This window comes from Corvus hawaiiensis, chromosome 15, assembly GCF_020740725.1.
Source record: "Corvus hawaiiensis isolate bCorHaw1 chromosome 15, bCorHaw1.pri.cur, whole genome shotgun sequence".
Taxonomy (NCBI): Eukaryota; Metazoa; Chordata; class Aves; order Passeriformes; family Corvidae; genus Corvus; species Corvus hawaiiensis.
The window spans coordinates 10,659,837-10,675,763 of NC_063227.1; the positions used below are offsets into that span (position 1 = coordinate 10,659,837).

The following is a 15,927-nucleotide window of genomic DNA, read 5'->3' on the forward strand; positions in this document are numbered from 1 at the left end:
TTCATTTCCTTTAAAGGCAAAGTGATAAAGACATGGGAGACTTTTGGTGCTGTTTTGATTGCCTGCTGTGGTTTTGAGATGCATAAAAGCTGGGCAGGGCTGTAAGTTGATGGGGGGCAATGGTGTGCAAGTTGATTTCATCGCCTCCACATGCTTTGGCTAAATTCCAATTAAAGCTTGAACATTGATTTCTATTTTTACTTTTTTTACTTAGCAGAAGAAACCTAGAAGGATACATCTTAGTTTGTACATCACAAAACCACATGGTGTATGAGAAAGACCTGACATGACTGAGGGACTGGCCCAGCATTAGGTTCTTTGGCTCACCCTCCAGTGCAGGAACTTCCACTTGTTTTCTGTGTGGTGCTAAACACAAGGAGAGAAGCATTTGTACAAGACCATGTATGAGCTGATTTGACTCTCATTATCATTGAAGCTTTGCAGGGTGTGTTAGCAAGAGACCCAGATGATATGGGGAGGTTTTCACTGAGAAAACCAGCATGTTATCGACAAGCCTTATTATCTTACAGAACCTGCCATGAGGGAAAGGCTTCCTTAAATAAAACTTAACTACATCACTTCCTCAGAGCACTTGGTATCCAGACCTTTGCTGTCATTGTAATGCCAGCACAGGCGCTCAGCAATGCAATAACTTATTCATGCCTCATGCTGCAGGCTGAGCTTCATTAGTCTCCTGAAGAAAAAAGAAAATCACTTTGGGTACCCAGTTTGTGGAAGTGCAAGGCATAAGCATCAATTCCTGCCTCAGAGCCCTCAACAAATAGAATTTATGTCAATAAAACTGTGTTGAACCCAACTTACTGTTATCTAACTGATTTTTTGAGCAAAGAGCAGCTAAAGCTGTGCAGCATTGTAGCAATTTGCTCGGTTGCAATATTGAATTTTAATCTCCACTGTAATAAACCTCAGAGTTTTATCCTCTCCAGGGGTTTGAGTTTCATTTGGGTCCTGTGCTGTTTGGACACAGATAGGTGGGATTTTTGTGGCAATGAAGGTTGGCTGTAAACTGGGAATAAGCCCAAACCCTTTTGACACTTTAGGGTTACTGTGAGCATAAGGGCATGAAGTCATGTCAGTTCATCAGAGCCCTGGGAGCCAAAGGATGCATCATTTGGATCTGTCACTTGTGTTATAGTCAATGCATTTGAAATAAATATTGAGTGCTGTGAATGTGGAGCAGAGAATGAAATGAAAAGTTTTCCTGGGATGTGAAACAAATTCATAGTTGGGAGTCTGCTGCAGTGCTGTTTGGGCAGGAAGGGGTATAGATGGAAAATATTTTGAAGGCTGTCCTGTAAATGGCTTAAACTCCTTCTTTTGGGAGAATCTAGAGATGTGCTTTCATCTTCTTCCATCTTTCTTTTCTAACCCCCAAACCCTCTCTGATGCTGGGGATGTGTTGCCATTTCTCATCCATATGAGAGGTGGAAATTTGGGGAGCCCCTTTCTTTAGGGAGGTCTACCCTATTGAGGCAGAGCATGAGCTGAAGGCCTGCAAGATGGGGACAGAAGTGGCAGCGCCAGTTGTGTTGTGCCTGGGCAGGCACCTCCCTTGGGGCCATTGCTCCTGTTGTCCCAGCTCTTAAACTGTGCTCATTCCCTCTCAGTGTAGTGCTCTCATGGATCAAAACACAGTGATTTGTCATTCATGCTTTACCCTGGAATATGTCACTCTCAGTGCTGAAAATCTTCAGGAAAAACATGTTTTCATCCCCTTATTTCTGCAGTAAGAAGCTTCCCTCTGTACTTTAGTGACATATGTAATGAAAATCCCACTGCCAACAGTTGGTGTGGGGATATTGTTATCTTGACAGGCCTCCAGCAGATCTACTCCAGAACTGGTACCCTGAACCGCAGAAAGGTTATTTGACTTGTCAGTAGCAAAGCACTTCCAGTGCTCAGATAACTGTCCCATTCATCATCCATCATAATAGTGCTTAAGAGAATATACTAAAAAAAAATCCCACAAAGGAAGAGGAGAGGAATTCATCCCCAAAATTCAGCCTGTAGCACTTTTATTTATTCATTCTGTTGCTTGATCTGCTATATTTGCTGTTCATAACGTGGATTTAGAGTAGAAATACAAATCTTGTTGTTTCTGTTGCCTGAGTTCCGAAGGGAGAGGACAAGAAGCAATGATGTGGATTTGTGGTGTAAATGGGAAGTTAGACTAGATGAATTTGTGTTTTTCTCTTTGTTGGAGTGCTGAGAGTTGAAAATGCTGCAGCTGCCTTGTATAGGCAGGTCAAGGTGCATTCAGAGCTTGCGTTGAATGCTCTGGTTGATTGGGCAGGTTGGTGCAGTAGGAATTGGAATCCTCATCTGCACTGTTTGTCACATGGAAAGAATTGAGTTTATCACTTTACGTTGCTGGGACACTGTGTCATTAAGTGGCACAATTTGACTCTCCGTAATGGGAGACTGTATTGGTTTCTGGAGTGCCGTATGTGTATGACGCTCTATATATGTGTGATTATAACAAACAAAAAATCCAACTATTCTTTTGCAAACCATTGGATCTACTAAATGGAGTACTTTTGACCTCATTAAATTCTGGAGATGTAGGTAGACTCTCATGTCTACATGTGCAGGTTGTAAATGTTTACCTTTAATCTGTTGTTTCTGGACTAATTTAAGAGTTTTCTGTGTGAAGTTTCTTACTCCTTTTTAATGCTTTCTTTCCCCATTAGAAGTGCTTTCTCTCCCTTGTGCATGTTTTCCTCTTCAGAAGTTAACATTTCATAATTGCAGTAACGCCCTTAGGGTGTATGTTACGGTCTACTAATGAGATGCCTGAGAGGTCTCCTAATGACATCTGAATAACAGGCACAGCACATCGTTATCAGACCATTACACACATCCTTAACAATAATAAATACTCCTGCTTACTGTAATTACATGTGTTGTCCTTTAGTGCTCAGCAAGAGGATATGGGAGACTCCACAGTTCAAGTGCAAGGTGGGAAAGTGCTGTAAATCAGCAGTGTTTTACAGAGGATTTCTCTGAAAGCCTGAGGATGTGGAAGGACACACAATCTGGGGAGAATTAGGGTGTTTTCCTCTTGCTTTTGGATTGAAAATGTCACCAGAACTATTTCCCTGTGTGTGCACATACCCTCTGCTCTCCCTGTTGTAAACATCACACACCTTCTGAGTAGGGATGTTCCTGAGAGAACAGGTAACCACAGGCAGTGGGCTCAGAATTGCTTAAAAAACTCTGCGATAGAGGATGAAGCTGTCCTGTGGTCTCGCGATAGAAGCATGAGTGTCTCCAAGAAGGCATCAAGGAAAACCTGTGTACACAAATACCCAAGGAAAAGAAAAAATGTTCTTGATTGCATCCATCACCAAGGATGGTGTGCAGTAGCCTTTGTAATACACCTTGCTGGCCACTTTTCCTGTGCATACTCCAGGCAGATAAGAAACCAGACAGTAAAAATGAAAAATACCTTTACCAGGGAGTCAGGTTCATGAAATCCCAAGCACTGAGTGATAGTGAAGCATTCCTTCTGACAGCAGAGCCAGTGAATTGTTGGGAAAGGTAAGTGTTTCAGAGCAGAACAGATTCAGCAAAATTTACATTAGTGCCAAAGGACTTCAACGTTTATTAAAGCTTCCAAATAACACATTTGCTATCTAGAAGTATTTGATAGATGTACCAGTCAGCCATAAAAAAGCGAGCATTGGTTACTTCCCAGAGGAATCCAGACAATTTTGCTTTCTCTAATAGGAATAAGGTAGAGGTTTGTAAAATGTCAAACTGCAGCTTGCATAGCATCACCAACTGAAGGAGGCACAATGAGCAAACATCCTGTTTATCTAACAAAAGCCTGTTTGGTTTGGTTAATTTTAATTAAAGGGTGTCTGCATTAAAGTACTGAAGGCATTTTCCATATAGAAATGAGGAATAAGAGTTGGCTACAGTGAAAGGCAGGCCTGGCTTCCTGCACACTTGGACCGATGGACCAAGACTCTTCCTCACAGAACAGCTGAAGTGAAGAGTGAGTGAAGCTAATCATCACTGTATAGTAATTAACTCTTCTAGTTCATGATGTCAAGTGGTTTTGTCATATATGGTTTCAGGTGCTTCAAATGGCCAGAAAGACTTCATTTATTTGTTTCAGTCCTGCAGATTGCTCAGGAAGATTTGGCTTCACTATAAACAAAGCAGCACTCCCCAGACACTAATGGTCTGACAGGTTAATTCTCCTCATTTAAATATAACAATCTCAGGTGCAACAAATTAAGCTAAAGCACAGCATCAGGTGTAAACTGGTGCTTACAGCAGAAGAATTGCAAAAGATATTACTGGCTTTCAAAGAACTCCTCTTCTTGATGTATTTGGTTTGGTTTTTGCGTTGTCTCTGGCCATGTGCATCAAGCCAAGGGTGATAGCTCTTAACTTTTTGTCCATCTCCTGCTTTCACTGCCTCTGTACTTGAGGCAGTAATCCATCACTGATGCAGCATCTGATGCTGCTGTGTGTGCAGATAGAAGGGTCCCAGCAGATCTGTTGAGCTGTGTTTATGCTATTGTCTGTGTTTTGGCAGCACTTGCCAGGAGCTCTCTGAAAGCACGGCGAGAGCCTTATCTCAGAGCCTTCAAATGGACTGGATAGACATGGACAGGGAGAAGTCTGTAGATTAGGACAGACTGCTCCCCAACACCCCAAAATTCCCTGCTGACCTACAGCTGTCCCACAAATAGTCCTTCATAGCCCATCACAGTGAAACCACACTGACAGAGCCTTCCTGCTATTGCTGGTGGCCCAAAGGGTCTGCCCATGGAAAGCAACCCATCACCCAACCATCCTTACAGCAAAAGCATGAGGAAATATGTAAAATTAATACCATCTAGTTAATTCTCACTAAAAGCAGAGTATTTAGTTTTACCACTCTATACAGACTGAGTGTGGAGGTTCCTTGAGTGTCCCATTGTGCTGCTGTGGAGCAGCACACAGAACATCAGGGCTCTGGGATGGATGACTTGACCCCAGGAAGTACAGATCACACAAATGGAGATGTCAGTCATACACAATAGGTTTGCCTTTAGTTACCTTTGATTTGCTGAAGTGATGAAACAGAAATTCAAGTCTGGATTTATAGAGAACACCCCTGTTTTCAGGAGTGCTGCTCAGCTGTTACTATCTGGGAGTGTGTCTTTTCACAAATAGGTATTTTTATTTTTTTGTTATGTTGTTTTGTTTTCCATGTTGGAAAGCGGTATTATACAGTATCCCTTATGAGTCCAATTGAGAATCCCCAGCACCCACCTTGCACCTTCCCAGTCATCTCTCTTGTCTTATTTTCTTCTCTTTCTTACCGTTTACAAAAACCTCACTGTTTTCCCAGGCTCTTTCAATTGAGTGTTTCTCAATCACTGAAGCAACTCATTACACTGGTTTTTTTGGGTTGGGATCTTAAGTAATTAGACATGCTTAAGCTAATTTTGTTGTTATTGTTAAAAGACCTGTATAAGGGACATTTTTCTCTCCTGCTCCCATTCTCCCTTGTCTGCACCTTACAATGCAGCATCACTAATTTAGTTTAATAGCTTTTAAAAAGCAGAACAATACAATCTGAAGACAAAACATAATTTAGAGAGAGTACACAACAGTCACAGAGAGTTGAGTGTGTAGGTAAGATCACGTCTCTGTGTGGAGTAATAGATTTATAGCAGAGCAGGCTGTGTTGTGAGTAAATTAATCATTAGAAACAGCCAGTTTTCAGTATAGGACTCATGAATAATTCACTCAGGATTTCTGTTATATTTACACTCACCTAATAGTTGAGACAAGCAGTATAGGAGTTACTCATAAGTTGTTTGCCTTGACTGCATGGTGTTCCTTCATCTGCATTGATGTTCATGACATTGTTTCTTCCCTCTGGTTTGACAATAATTTTTAAATTTTTAACAGAAAAGTAAGGGCTAATACTCAGCAGGCAGCAAATATAATCAGAATAGCCTTGTTTGCTTTTATGCTTTCCCAGCCCAGGCATTGCTGTTAGTTACATCTTTATGCTAAATAGTGTTTGGGAGTGCTGTCTGAGTGGATCTTTGGGAGAGATGTTCTGGTGGAATGAGAGCAATCATCCACCAAATCACCTAGAAATCCCTGGCTTGGGAATGTGTTTGGGCTCTTTGTGGGCAGTGCAGCCTCACCTTGTAGTACCAGGGAGGGTCTTGAGCCAGCCCAGGGGGTAGGCACTGACTTGTGGAAAAGCCACCCACTGCTGACGAGAAGCCAAAGCTTCTTGCAAACATGGCCACAGTCATTTTGTTGCCAACCATGGGATGATAAAATTCCCAGAAAATATAGAAAACCCAGTCATTTAGAATGTGATCTGCCTTAGTGAGAGCCATTGTATCCCACAGCTCCTCATGAGAAGAGCACAACAGCAGAGTAGACCTGAGATGGTGACATGTGGAATATGAGACTTACGGTTTGATGTACCAGATATATGCGTAACAAAATTCAGTGGATGGAAATTGAAGCTAAACAAATTAAAAATAAATTATGTTTGCCCACTGAGACTAAGCAATCATTTGAAAAATTGCTCTTAGATGCTTAAATCAGGCCTGGGAGCCTTCCTGGGTGGTGTGCTATAGAGCAAACAAATTATGGAGCTGCTGCAGGGAAAATCGTGTTGAATTCGGTGCAGGAGGTCAGAGTGTGCACATAATCCCTCCTGGCTTTAAAAATCTATAAATCTGTGGCACACTGCCTAGGTGGTGATAGGTGCTTGATAAATTACATTTATCATGTGTTTTCCCACCTGCAGGCTTCCTTTTGCCCCCCTTCCTGGGGCTGCTCCTACTCCCTTCCAGGCAGGACACAAATCTAGAACTTGCCTTTGGACTTGGCAAACCAAGTTGTAATTCTTGGGCTTCCCAAGAAAGGCTGCAAATCTGTCCACCTCTTCCTGTGCATTTGGGGCTGAGGCATACTATTCATTTAGCTTTATGCAGTTTGGAAGGTAATTGTTTAAGATAGGAGTAGAGTTTTTGTTTATAGACCTGGGAATTAATATTCTCATGCTGTACGTTTTTAATATATTTTTAAAACTCACAGAGTAATAGATGGGTGCTTTTTCTTGTAATAAAATGAAATATTGAAACAAATATACACTGAGGCAAGCTTTAACTCTTCCAGATTGTAAATGTCTATTGTTTAGTAGTATCTACTTCATGGCATATATTCCATTCCATTTCTGTGATAAATTTGGTGAGCTCCCAATTGCTGCTAAATTATATATGGATACCTGATAAATGTACATCTTATTAGCTGAAACACATCCCTAAGATAAGCAAGTTAGTTTGGATTTTTATTGTTAATTGAATTTTTTCAGCAGAGGCAGCTGAAGGATGTTCATGAATTTGCATGATGTTAAACATCTGCTCCTCTTAGTGGGAACTTAACCAGAGTTTCATTTAACCTGTAAATTCAGATCAGGAATAAAACAGGTACTCAGCCTTTGAGGGGTTTGGCTGTGTGTAAAGGAGGCAGGCAGGTAGTGCTGTGAGAGAACAGGATGTAATTAGCAGCGTTGCCTAAATGTCACATCTGTGGTGTGTGGCTTCCTTTGTGCACAGTGATGGTCTTCAGTGATGTTTGGAGGCAGAACGCTCCCTGTTTTATTATCAGGTGTTATAGGAAGACTGCAGTGGGGTTACTTGCAGTGTAATTGCTGCAGAACACAGCCTGGTATTTTATAGGAAGCTTTCTCTGAATGATCAGAAGTTAAATGGTTGTTATCACGAATTTTTATAGATTAAGATTTGGGTTAATTTCTCTTCATCCTAAATTGGTTTGCTCAGACCTTGTATAGAATCGTGGAATCATTAAGGTTGGAAAGGACCTCCAAGATCATAAAGTCCAACCGTCAACTAAATATCACCATTACCACTCTCCCATTGCAAAGTGCTACATCTGCTCATTTTTTAAAAACTTTCAGGGATGGTGACTCTGCCACTTTCCTGAGCAGCCTTTTCCAAGGCTTAACCACTCTTTCAATGGAGAATTTTTTCCTAATATCCAACCTGTAGTACTTACAACCTATAAAAATCAGAGTTGGGAAGATTCAAAACTCACAGATAGCTCTAAATTGGAAGAAATTGTCAATTCCAAAAAGGTTTCTTGATGTTCTCCTCCTGCAGCTGCACTTGCTCAGAGGAGTCTGTTCATGTAAACTATTGAGAAAAGCAGTTATTTGCTTCTTTGCAACTACACAGGAAAATTAGGAGGCAAGTCTAGCCAACTTCTCCATGCATGTGCAGAAACAAGCAATTAAAGGAAGAAGAAGACAGATAGAAAGAGACAGATAAAAAATTTGCATGGCAGAATGGGGATTTGCAAGGAGACCCCTGAAGAACTGAAGTCATCTTTAATTTTCCTGTCCCCATGTAAACCTGTTCTGTCATGTCAAACAGGCCATGAGGCAATAGATCATTGGGGTAAAGAGTTCACATAATGTCTCACTCAGGTTCAGCAGTCTGATGTTTTGGGACCACATTTCCACTGTTCAGCATGCCAACACTTTCATTTTGTATGCAGGAAAATGGGCTGGTGCTGATGAGGAATTTTGCCATAAATGGCACATGAATTAAGGAGCCACACTCAGAAATAAATTCATAACATTTTAGTTTAGTAATTTTCTGATCCTTCTAACAGTGCCAGATAAAGCCTGAGTGAAGCACAGTAAAGGATGGGCTGTTTTGAAAACAGAACTTTTCTCCAACCCCTTTAATTTTTTCTAGAAATGTTATTTTCAGTAACCATATCTTTTTTGCCCTATGGATATGGATGAGAAAACAAAGCTTAGTGCTCTCATCTCCTGCACTGAATTTCTTCCTGGAGCTTGAAAACTGCCATAGGAACAGCTGAAAATAGTCAGCATGGTCTGAGAGGAACTGTCAAATAAAATTACACCCCCAATGCTTCCTGCCTTGGAAATTACACTCTTCAGCCTGCTCCAAACTGCTCTTTGTTACCACATTTGGTGGTGGTGAAGGGTTGCCCTGAAAATTAGTGCCACTGGAGTTCCCTCTTCAGTGGTGGGTTATTTGTACTGGGTTGTTATCATCCATGGGGACAGTGAGCAGGAGCACTGTCCTGCTGTGGTGGGTGGATTTCAGGCAGGTGATGGTGGGATCCAGGAGCCAAACAGGGCTGGGAGCTCTGCATGGGATGCCTGGTTGTTATGTCCTATCTCACTTGCAGTGATAACACACTGAGTCTAATCCTTTGTTGGGATTGGCAACACATTTACAGATTTTCAAGGTCTGGAGGCCAGATGTGAGAGCATATGGACTGGGTTCCCGTGCTCCAGCTGTGTGGAGATGCCACTCAGGGAAACTTCTGCAGAGTTTTTGAAGAGTCACAAGAAGTTTGAATCTCTGTGTATGCCTCTTTGTGTGTGTCTTAATAATCGCACACTCTCAGCCTGGATGCTAATGGCTGCACAGCTTCTCTCACTGGTTTTAGGAAGAGCTGCAGGTGCCACCAGCCATTCTTGCAGCCTGTGTAGTTTAGCTCAGAAATAGCTCAGGAACTGGTTGGACTCAAATCCTCTGAAGACTTCTGTGTGTGTTTAGGCTCACATCTACTCTCAGGTGATCTGCACACCAAGGTCTCAGAAATTGGTGCTCTGTAGGTGTTATCAAATTATTTTTGATATTTAAAGAAGTACTGACATTTCGAGTAATCATTGCATTGTAAGGCACCTTGCACAGTAATATTTCACTGGGAAATTAGTTTCCCCATCAAAGCAAGCTCTGCACTTCCTCAGTTTATTTTTATTTTGTACCCTACATTCCTTTGAAGGACACTTTCATCTCCAGCCTTGCTGCTCCTCCATTATCTGCTTTTAGTCAGAACTGGGTTGAAGATTGCTGTGGGATCCAAGTGCAAAATGCTGCAGCAATTCACAGAAACCAGGAGTAAAATTTTTAAAGAGGACAATTATTGAGGGAGCTGGATTAATGATCTGTCATCACAATTTAGCCACATTCACCACTGACCTTTTACAGGGAGGATGCTCTTGATAAATGTAGTTCATTACTGAGTTCTGACATAAAAACGGAATGGCATTCTGTGTTTCTTGGCAAGCTGATCAATATTTTATCTGCCAAAGCATGCAGAAGTGCTAAACAGGATGAATTACGTCGCTGCTGCAAAACAGAGCAAGAAGCAGCATTGCTTGGAGTGAGCAGAGCATTTAAATGTGACAGTTATTTGCCACATTTTAGCAATCAGACCTTCATATGCTGGATTTTTCTTTTACTCATCTTCTGTCTTACTGTTTTTCTTTCCCTGTCTCCTTTTTTGTTGTTGTTGTTTTTTGGGGGTTTGTCGGGTTTTTTTTTTTGTTATTGTTGGTTTTAATTCAAACAGTTCCAGGCTTCACTGGGTTTGAAAATGCTCTAAACTGATAAGAAGGGCTTGTTTCTTTGGAGATCTTCCCCAGCATGAAGGGGGAAATAATGGACTACAATTGGAGAATCAGTTTAGGGCATGACAGAATAGCAGTTTTAGCTCATCCAGAATTTGCATGGGAGTCTCTCTGTGTGTTGCTTCCCCAGTTGTGGGGTGGGGATGGTGCCTGAGTACACGCAGGGGGTCAGCTGGCAGTACCACACAGGCACCTGGAACGCATGTGGTGGCATTTCTGATATTCAGAAACAGGGAAGGGAAGGAACCCTTCAAAACCCATCTCTGAAGAGCAGTGATGGTCAGCTAAAATCATAGAATCAGAAAATCCTGAGTTAGAAGGAACCCACAAGGATCATCAAGTCCAGCTCCTGGCCCTGCACAGGATAACCCCAGAAATCCCACCCTGTGCCTGAGAGCATTGACCAAATGCTCCTTGGGTTCTGTCAGGTTTGGTGCTGTGACCATTCCCTGGGGAGCCTGTTCCAGTGCCCAGCCACCCTCTGGGGGAAGAACCTTTTCCTAATATCCAACCTAAACCTCCCAACGCGGGTTGCAATGGTGAGCAGAATCCAAGTCCCCAGGTGTTGCAGTGGGGGACCCCAACACCCAGGAAGCCCTAACAAGGAAACCAAGCTGAGAGACATCCATTAGCAGGACCTACCAAGGAGAGCAGCCTGAGATGAGATAAACTGCTAATGATGAGCAAAGGAAACTGGGTTTTTTTGTTCTTTATGTTGCAAAGGAAGCTGTTGGGGGCAGTCAGCAGAGAGAGAGAAGAATGGGAATAAGTGAGAGGGCACACAGACAGCTTTTCTGACATTCTTTTTGCTTAACAGTCATGTTTATAATACCTGGAAGAACAGAACAAGAGGTGGCAGAAGCCTAAAGAGACAGTATTTAGTAGATAAAGTTGGTAGATCCTTGGCACAGCATAAGAAGATTACACATGTCAGGACAGCAGGAGAGGGTGGAAGGGAAGGAGAGAAAATACAAAGCTTTGAGCTCCAGGACCTGTAAACCAGCTCAGTGCCAGCAGTCTCTAGGAAACATAGGTTAAAAGATGGAATAATAATGCCTAGTAAATGAGGGGGAGGATCTTTGCTACAGAAGAATCTTGCTGTCTTTGGCATTGGCTTCCTGTATGTTTCACGTTGCCTGAATATGTCTCCTCCCTAACTTGGCTGAGCAGGCAGTGTCTTTTCTAGGATGCCCCCAGCATCCATGTCTGGTCACTGCAGTGTCTTAATTTGTTTGAAATAAATAGCATTAGATCTGTGTTGTGCAGCAACACATCAGCTCAGATGTCCCAAGCATAGATAATTTCTGAGCTAACACTTTGGCCAGACTTAGGATAAAGTTACAGTTTCAGGTCAGAGTACTTCCTTTCACCTGGAGTAATTTTCCCTCTGTTCTTCCACTACAGTAAGAATAAGTATATAAATTATACATATATATTTATATGCATATATATATTACAGTTGTAGTGCATTTTTCTATAGATCTTTTAGTTCAGTCAAAGAAGCAAATTATCAATCTCACACCCTGGGACAGAACTTTATTGCTTTTACTCGTTGCATGCTGCTAAACAGCTCAGCATTGCTGGTCTGACCAACTGCTTGTGCGTCACTGCAGCCCTCAGATGTCTGGGATGCCAGGGAAAACGTGCAAAGGTGTGAGACCCATTCAGTCTGTCACATCCACACTGTGGAGAGAGGCTTGGGATCCACTTCCAACAGAGCTGGAGAGTGGTTTTCTCCAGAGGAAAGTGAAGGTAATGAGATTTTGGGCCAGTTTTGACAGGGACCAGAAGCACCTTCTGACTTTCTGCCTGCAGCATATGTTAACTACATGTGAAATTGGACTTATTTTTTAAATAAGAGACATAATTGTCTTACTGCTGGTTTTCTTTGATGTGTTCATCATGGACTGGCCTCACCTGTGCAAGATGGGGGTCTGCTGCATCCGTGATCCTGAACACAGCAACAGTGTGATGGGGAAAAACGTATTGTGTGTTTATAGCAGGATTTGGGAACTGCTGCCAGTGGCTGTCACCAGCTGTGTCCTTCTGTGCTTTCCTTTATTTCACTCTTAGTGCCCATCACACTTGCCTGGAAGCTGCAGCATGGCTGTAACCCACTGAACATCCCCAAGTGCACACATTTACCTTGGGCTGGCTTGCAGCCCAGATCAGTGTGTACTTTTTCAAGAAAAGCAGTTTTGTGGTAGCTTTGTTTTCTGAGCGTGGAAAAATCCAGGAGGGTTGTAATTTAGTGAAAGGAGTTCACTGTCTCCTGGCTCACACCATGCTTGAGGGAGCTGGGGGATTCAGCCTGAGAAAAGGAGGCGCAGGGGGTCCTTCTCACTCTCTGTAACTACTTGAAAGGTGATTGTAGCCAAGAGATCTCTTCACCCAAGTAGTAAATGAGAGGATGAGATGAAATGGCTTCAAGTTGTACCAGGGAGGCTTAGGTTGAGTATTAAGAAAAAATTCTTCACTGAAAGGATTGACTCCAGTCTGCCCAGGATAGTGGTGGAGTCACGATCCCTGCAAGTGTGAAAAAAACCCCATGTAGATGTGACACTTGGGGACATGGTTTAGTGCTGGGATTGAGGGAGGAAGGCTGGGAAAGCCCTGCCCAGGTAACAGCAAATATGTGCAAAGATAGTCCCAGGTGCTGAAAACAAAACTTCTGGAGGGTGTAAAGGAAGAATTTCTTTGGTGTGTGCTTGCAGGGAGCACCGTGTAAGTGGGTTAGCCCACCCAGGTGTCACCGTGCATGTTGCCTGTAGCTGTGCTGGTGCTCACTAATGGAAACCCCAAAGCAGAAACAGAAGTGGAAGCAAATTAAATCGCTTTCCCTATCTTCATTAGCCCTAGATACTTTTCTGGGATTAACTTTTAACTGAAAATAAAACTCCAGCTCAGAGAAGAAATATTAGTGCAGTAGCTGAAACAGTATTTGCAACAGAATAGCTTGATTAAATGGATACAGTAATAAGTTTTACTCTTAAATAAGCTGGTGATTGAATGAAAAAAAATTCATACTGCCTTCACAAACCATCAAATGACATGGTTGGGAAAAAGAAGTCAAGAATAATAAACACAACTAATAGTAGCTGAATAGCCTTGTTTTTTCTGTAAAACAAGACTGATCCCATGTGGGACCCAATGCTTTTTGGAGGTTGTTTAGAGGGAAAGAAAAATTTATCAGCTACTTAATATCCCTGAGCAGCAAGAAACTCTCCAAACTAGATGGAACTGAATTCAGGATAGGAAATAAGCCTTGTCTTGCAGTTCTTGTTCATTTAGCAGGAGGGCACTGACCTGAGCATGAGCACATGTTCAACCTGTGTCTTCTCTCACCTTCTCAAGTCACGGTGCTTTTGAAGTTGTGAGCACAAAATATGAAGGGTGAAAAAAAAAAAACTTGACAGTAAATGGGTTTGCTATCAGAGAAATGCCTCCCACCTGGAATTTTAATTGGGTTTCGGTTGGAGTGGGACCAAGAGGTCCAAAATGTTGCAGCTCAGCAAGAAAAGGACAGGAACATTAGTTGTCAGTGTGCCAGAGTCTTTGTTATTTTTCAGAGGAATAATGTTTAGAATCTTTGGGGAGCTGATCTACAAGGGCATTATCCCTTAAACTGAGGCGGGACCATGTTCTCTTAGATTTAAGATAAAGTCTTAGATTTAATCCAACAGGATCAGTGATGGGATTTTAAAAAGTTTGTTTTAAAACCAGTATTGCAGAGAATAAGGCTATTTACATTATAGGGAAATTACATTATGGACATAAGGACATCTGAGGGGAGCAGCTGAACGTGTTGATGCTGTTGGTGGGATATGGTTGATACCCATAGAGTGTGGGACAGTTGGAGCCTGAGGGTGCTCCAGGGTCTGCTCCAGGGTCTGCTCCAAGGCTCCTGCAAGGCACCAGCCGCTGTGCTCTGCACTAAAGCAAACAGATTTGCACAAAAAGACAGTTGCCATTTCTCATTCTGCTGAACTCTGCCAGACAACAGATGAGCAGAAAAGGGTCATAATATCTTACAGCACTCCATGCATGTGAATGTGTTTCATTGAGAAGAGCTGTGGGAGAGCTGGATGTTGCAGGCACAGCATGAGTTTTCAGGGTCAGGAGGGTTCAATCTGATTTCTTCAGCCAAGCCAGAATCACTTCAGGGAGAGTGGCTTGAGGGCTTTTCCCTGATAGTAACCTTTTTCCCCTGTTCAGGGGCTGAGGACAGTGTTTAATTCAGCCTGCAGTGGGGTGATGAGAGCAGGCACCAGTGACACCCCAGCTGCAGGGGCTCCCTGCAGCCCTGCACTTCTCACTGTCCTTCCTCTGACCTCCACCACCCCAGGCTGCCTCTAAGGGTTCCTTGAGATCAGCCCCATTTTCGGCATAGGGTGACACTCTGAGGTACCATTTACATTAGTGGAACTTTCTAAACATCAGCTTGTGCAGGTTTATTTTTTACTTTATAGGATAAATTTATTCATATAGAAAAGCATAAAGCCAATTTAATATTTGTGGGAGTTACAAACCTGAGTGTGGAAGTCTGTAACTGAAGTCCTATAAAATCTGGAAGGTAAAATGCTGGAGAGTATCCCTGACAGCAGGAATTAGAAAATCTGCCAGCTATTACAAAAGGTATCGACTACAGGAGCTCCTCAAGTGCAGAGCTGAGTGGGGCTGAATATGCAGACAGATGTGCCTAATTTTTCCCCTTAGGACCTCAGTCCTTTGAAAAGATCAAGGTAAATGCATGTGCTTCAGTAATGCTGTCTTATCTCTCAGGTGACACCTGCACAATGGCAGACTACAGCCGGCTCAAGAGCATCCTGCTGGACCTGCAGGCTCACCGGCAGAGCCCGTCAAGCAGCTTGGCCAAGGACAGAGTAGCCCAGAAGCGCTTCCTAATTGAAGAGCTGTTTAAGCACTTGGATCTAAACAGTGACGGGCATCTCAGCAGCTCTGAACTTACTCAGGTGGGTTTATTGTTCAGTGAAAATGGAATTATGAAGTGGATTTTCATTCGAAGTGTGAATTGAATGTAATACAGCAGCACTCGTGTGGGAATGGTCATTTGTACCTGTCCAGTCAGCAGCAGGTAAAGGAGGAAAATCTAACACAGTCAGTGAGTCTCTCTCTGCATCTCCCAGGAGTCAGTGTTGTCTCAAACGTTTGAAGCTCATCTCCAAACAAAAACCATGGCAGTTTTCCAGCCCCATCCATACTTCTCAAAATAGATACTAATCCTTGCTCTGCTAACTGACATCTGAAGTATTTCCGGTTAGCTGGCTCGGGGAGAATGAATTTAGATTTTTTAGGTGCATGTAAGTTAGGCAGAAATCTCTTAATTCTTCCTCCCTGCCTTCTGGACTGGGCATTAGCACAGAGTTATGTGACAGCAAAGTTGGAATGTTTTTCAACAGGTTTATTGTCCCAAAATCCCTGGGCAAATGCTGAAA

The 15,927-nt window shown here is 42.6% G+C and overlaps 1 protein-coding gene across 6 annotated transcripts in view; it reads left to right on the forward strand.

The window, feature by feature from the left end:
* Window positions 1-15,927, forward strand: part of FSTL4 (follistatin like 4) — a 228,173-nt gene that overhangs the window by 105,519 nt on the left and 106,727 nt on the right. For all 6 annotated transcript variants that reach the window (XM_048319875.1, XM_048319879.1, XM_048319881.1 and 3 more), the window contains one exon: window positions 15,254-15,444. In XM_048319875.1, coding sequence (XP_048175832.1) covers window positions 15,254-15,444 — 191 coding nt within the window. The remainder of the gene's footprint in view (window positions 1-15,253; window positions 15,445-15,927) is intronic.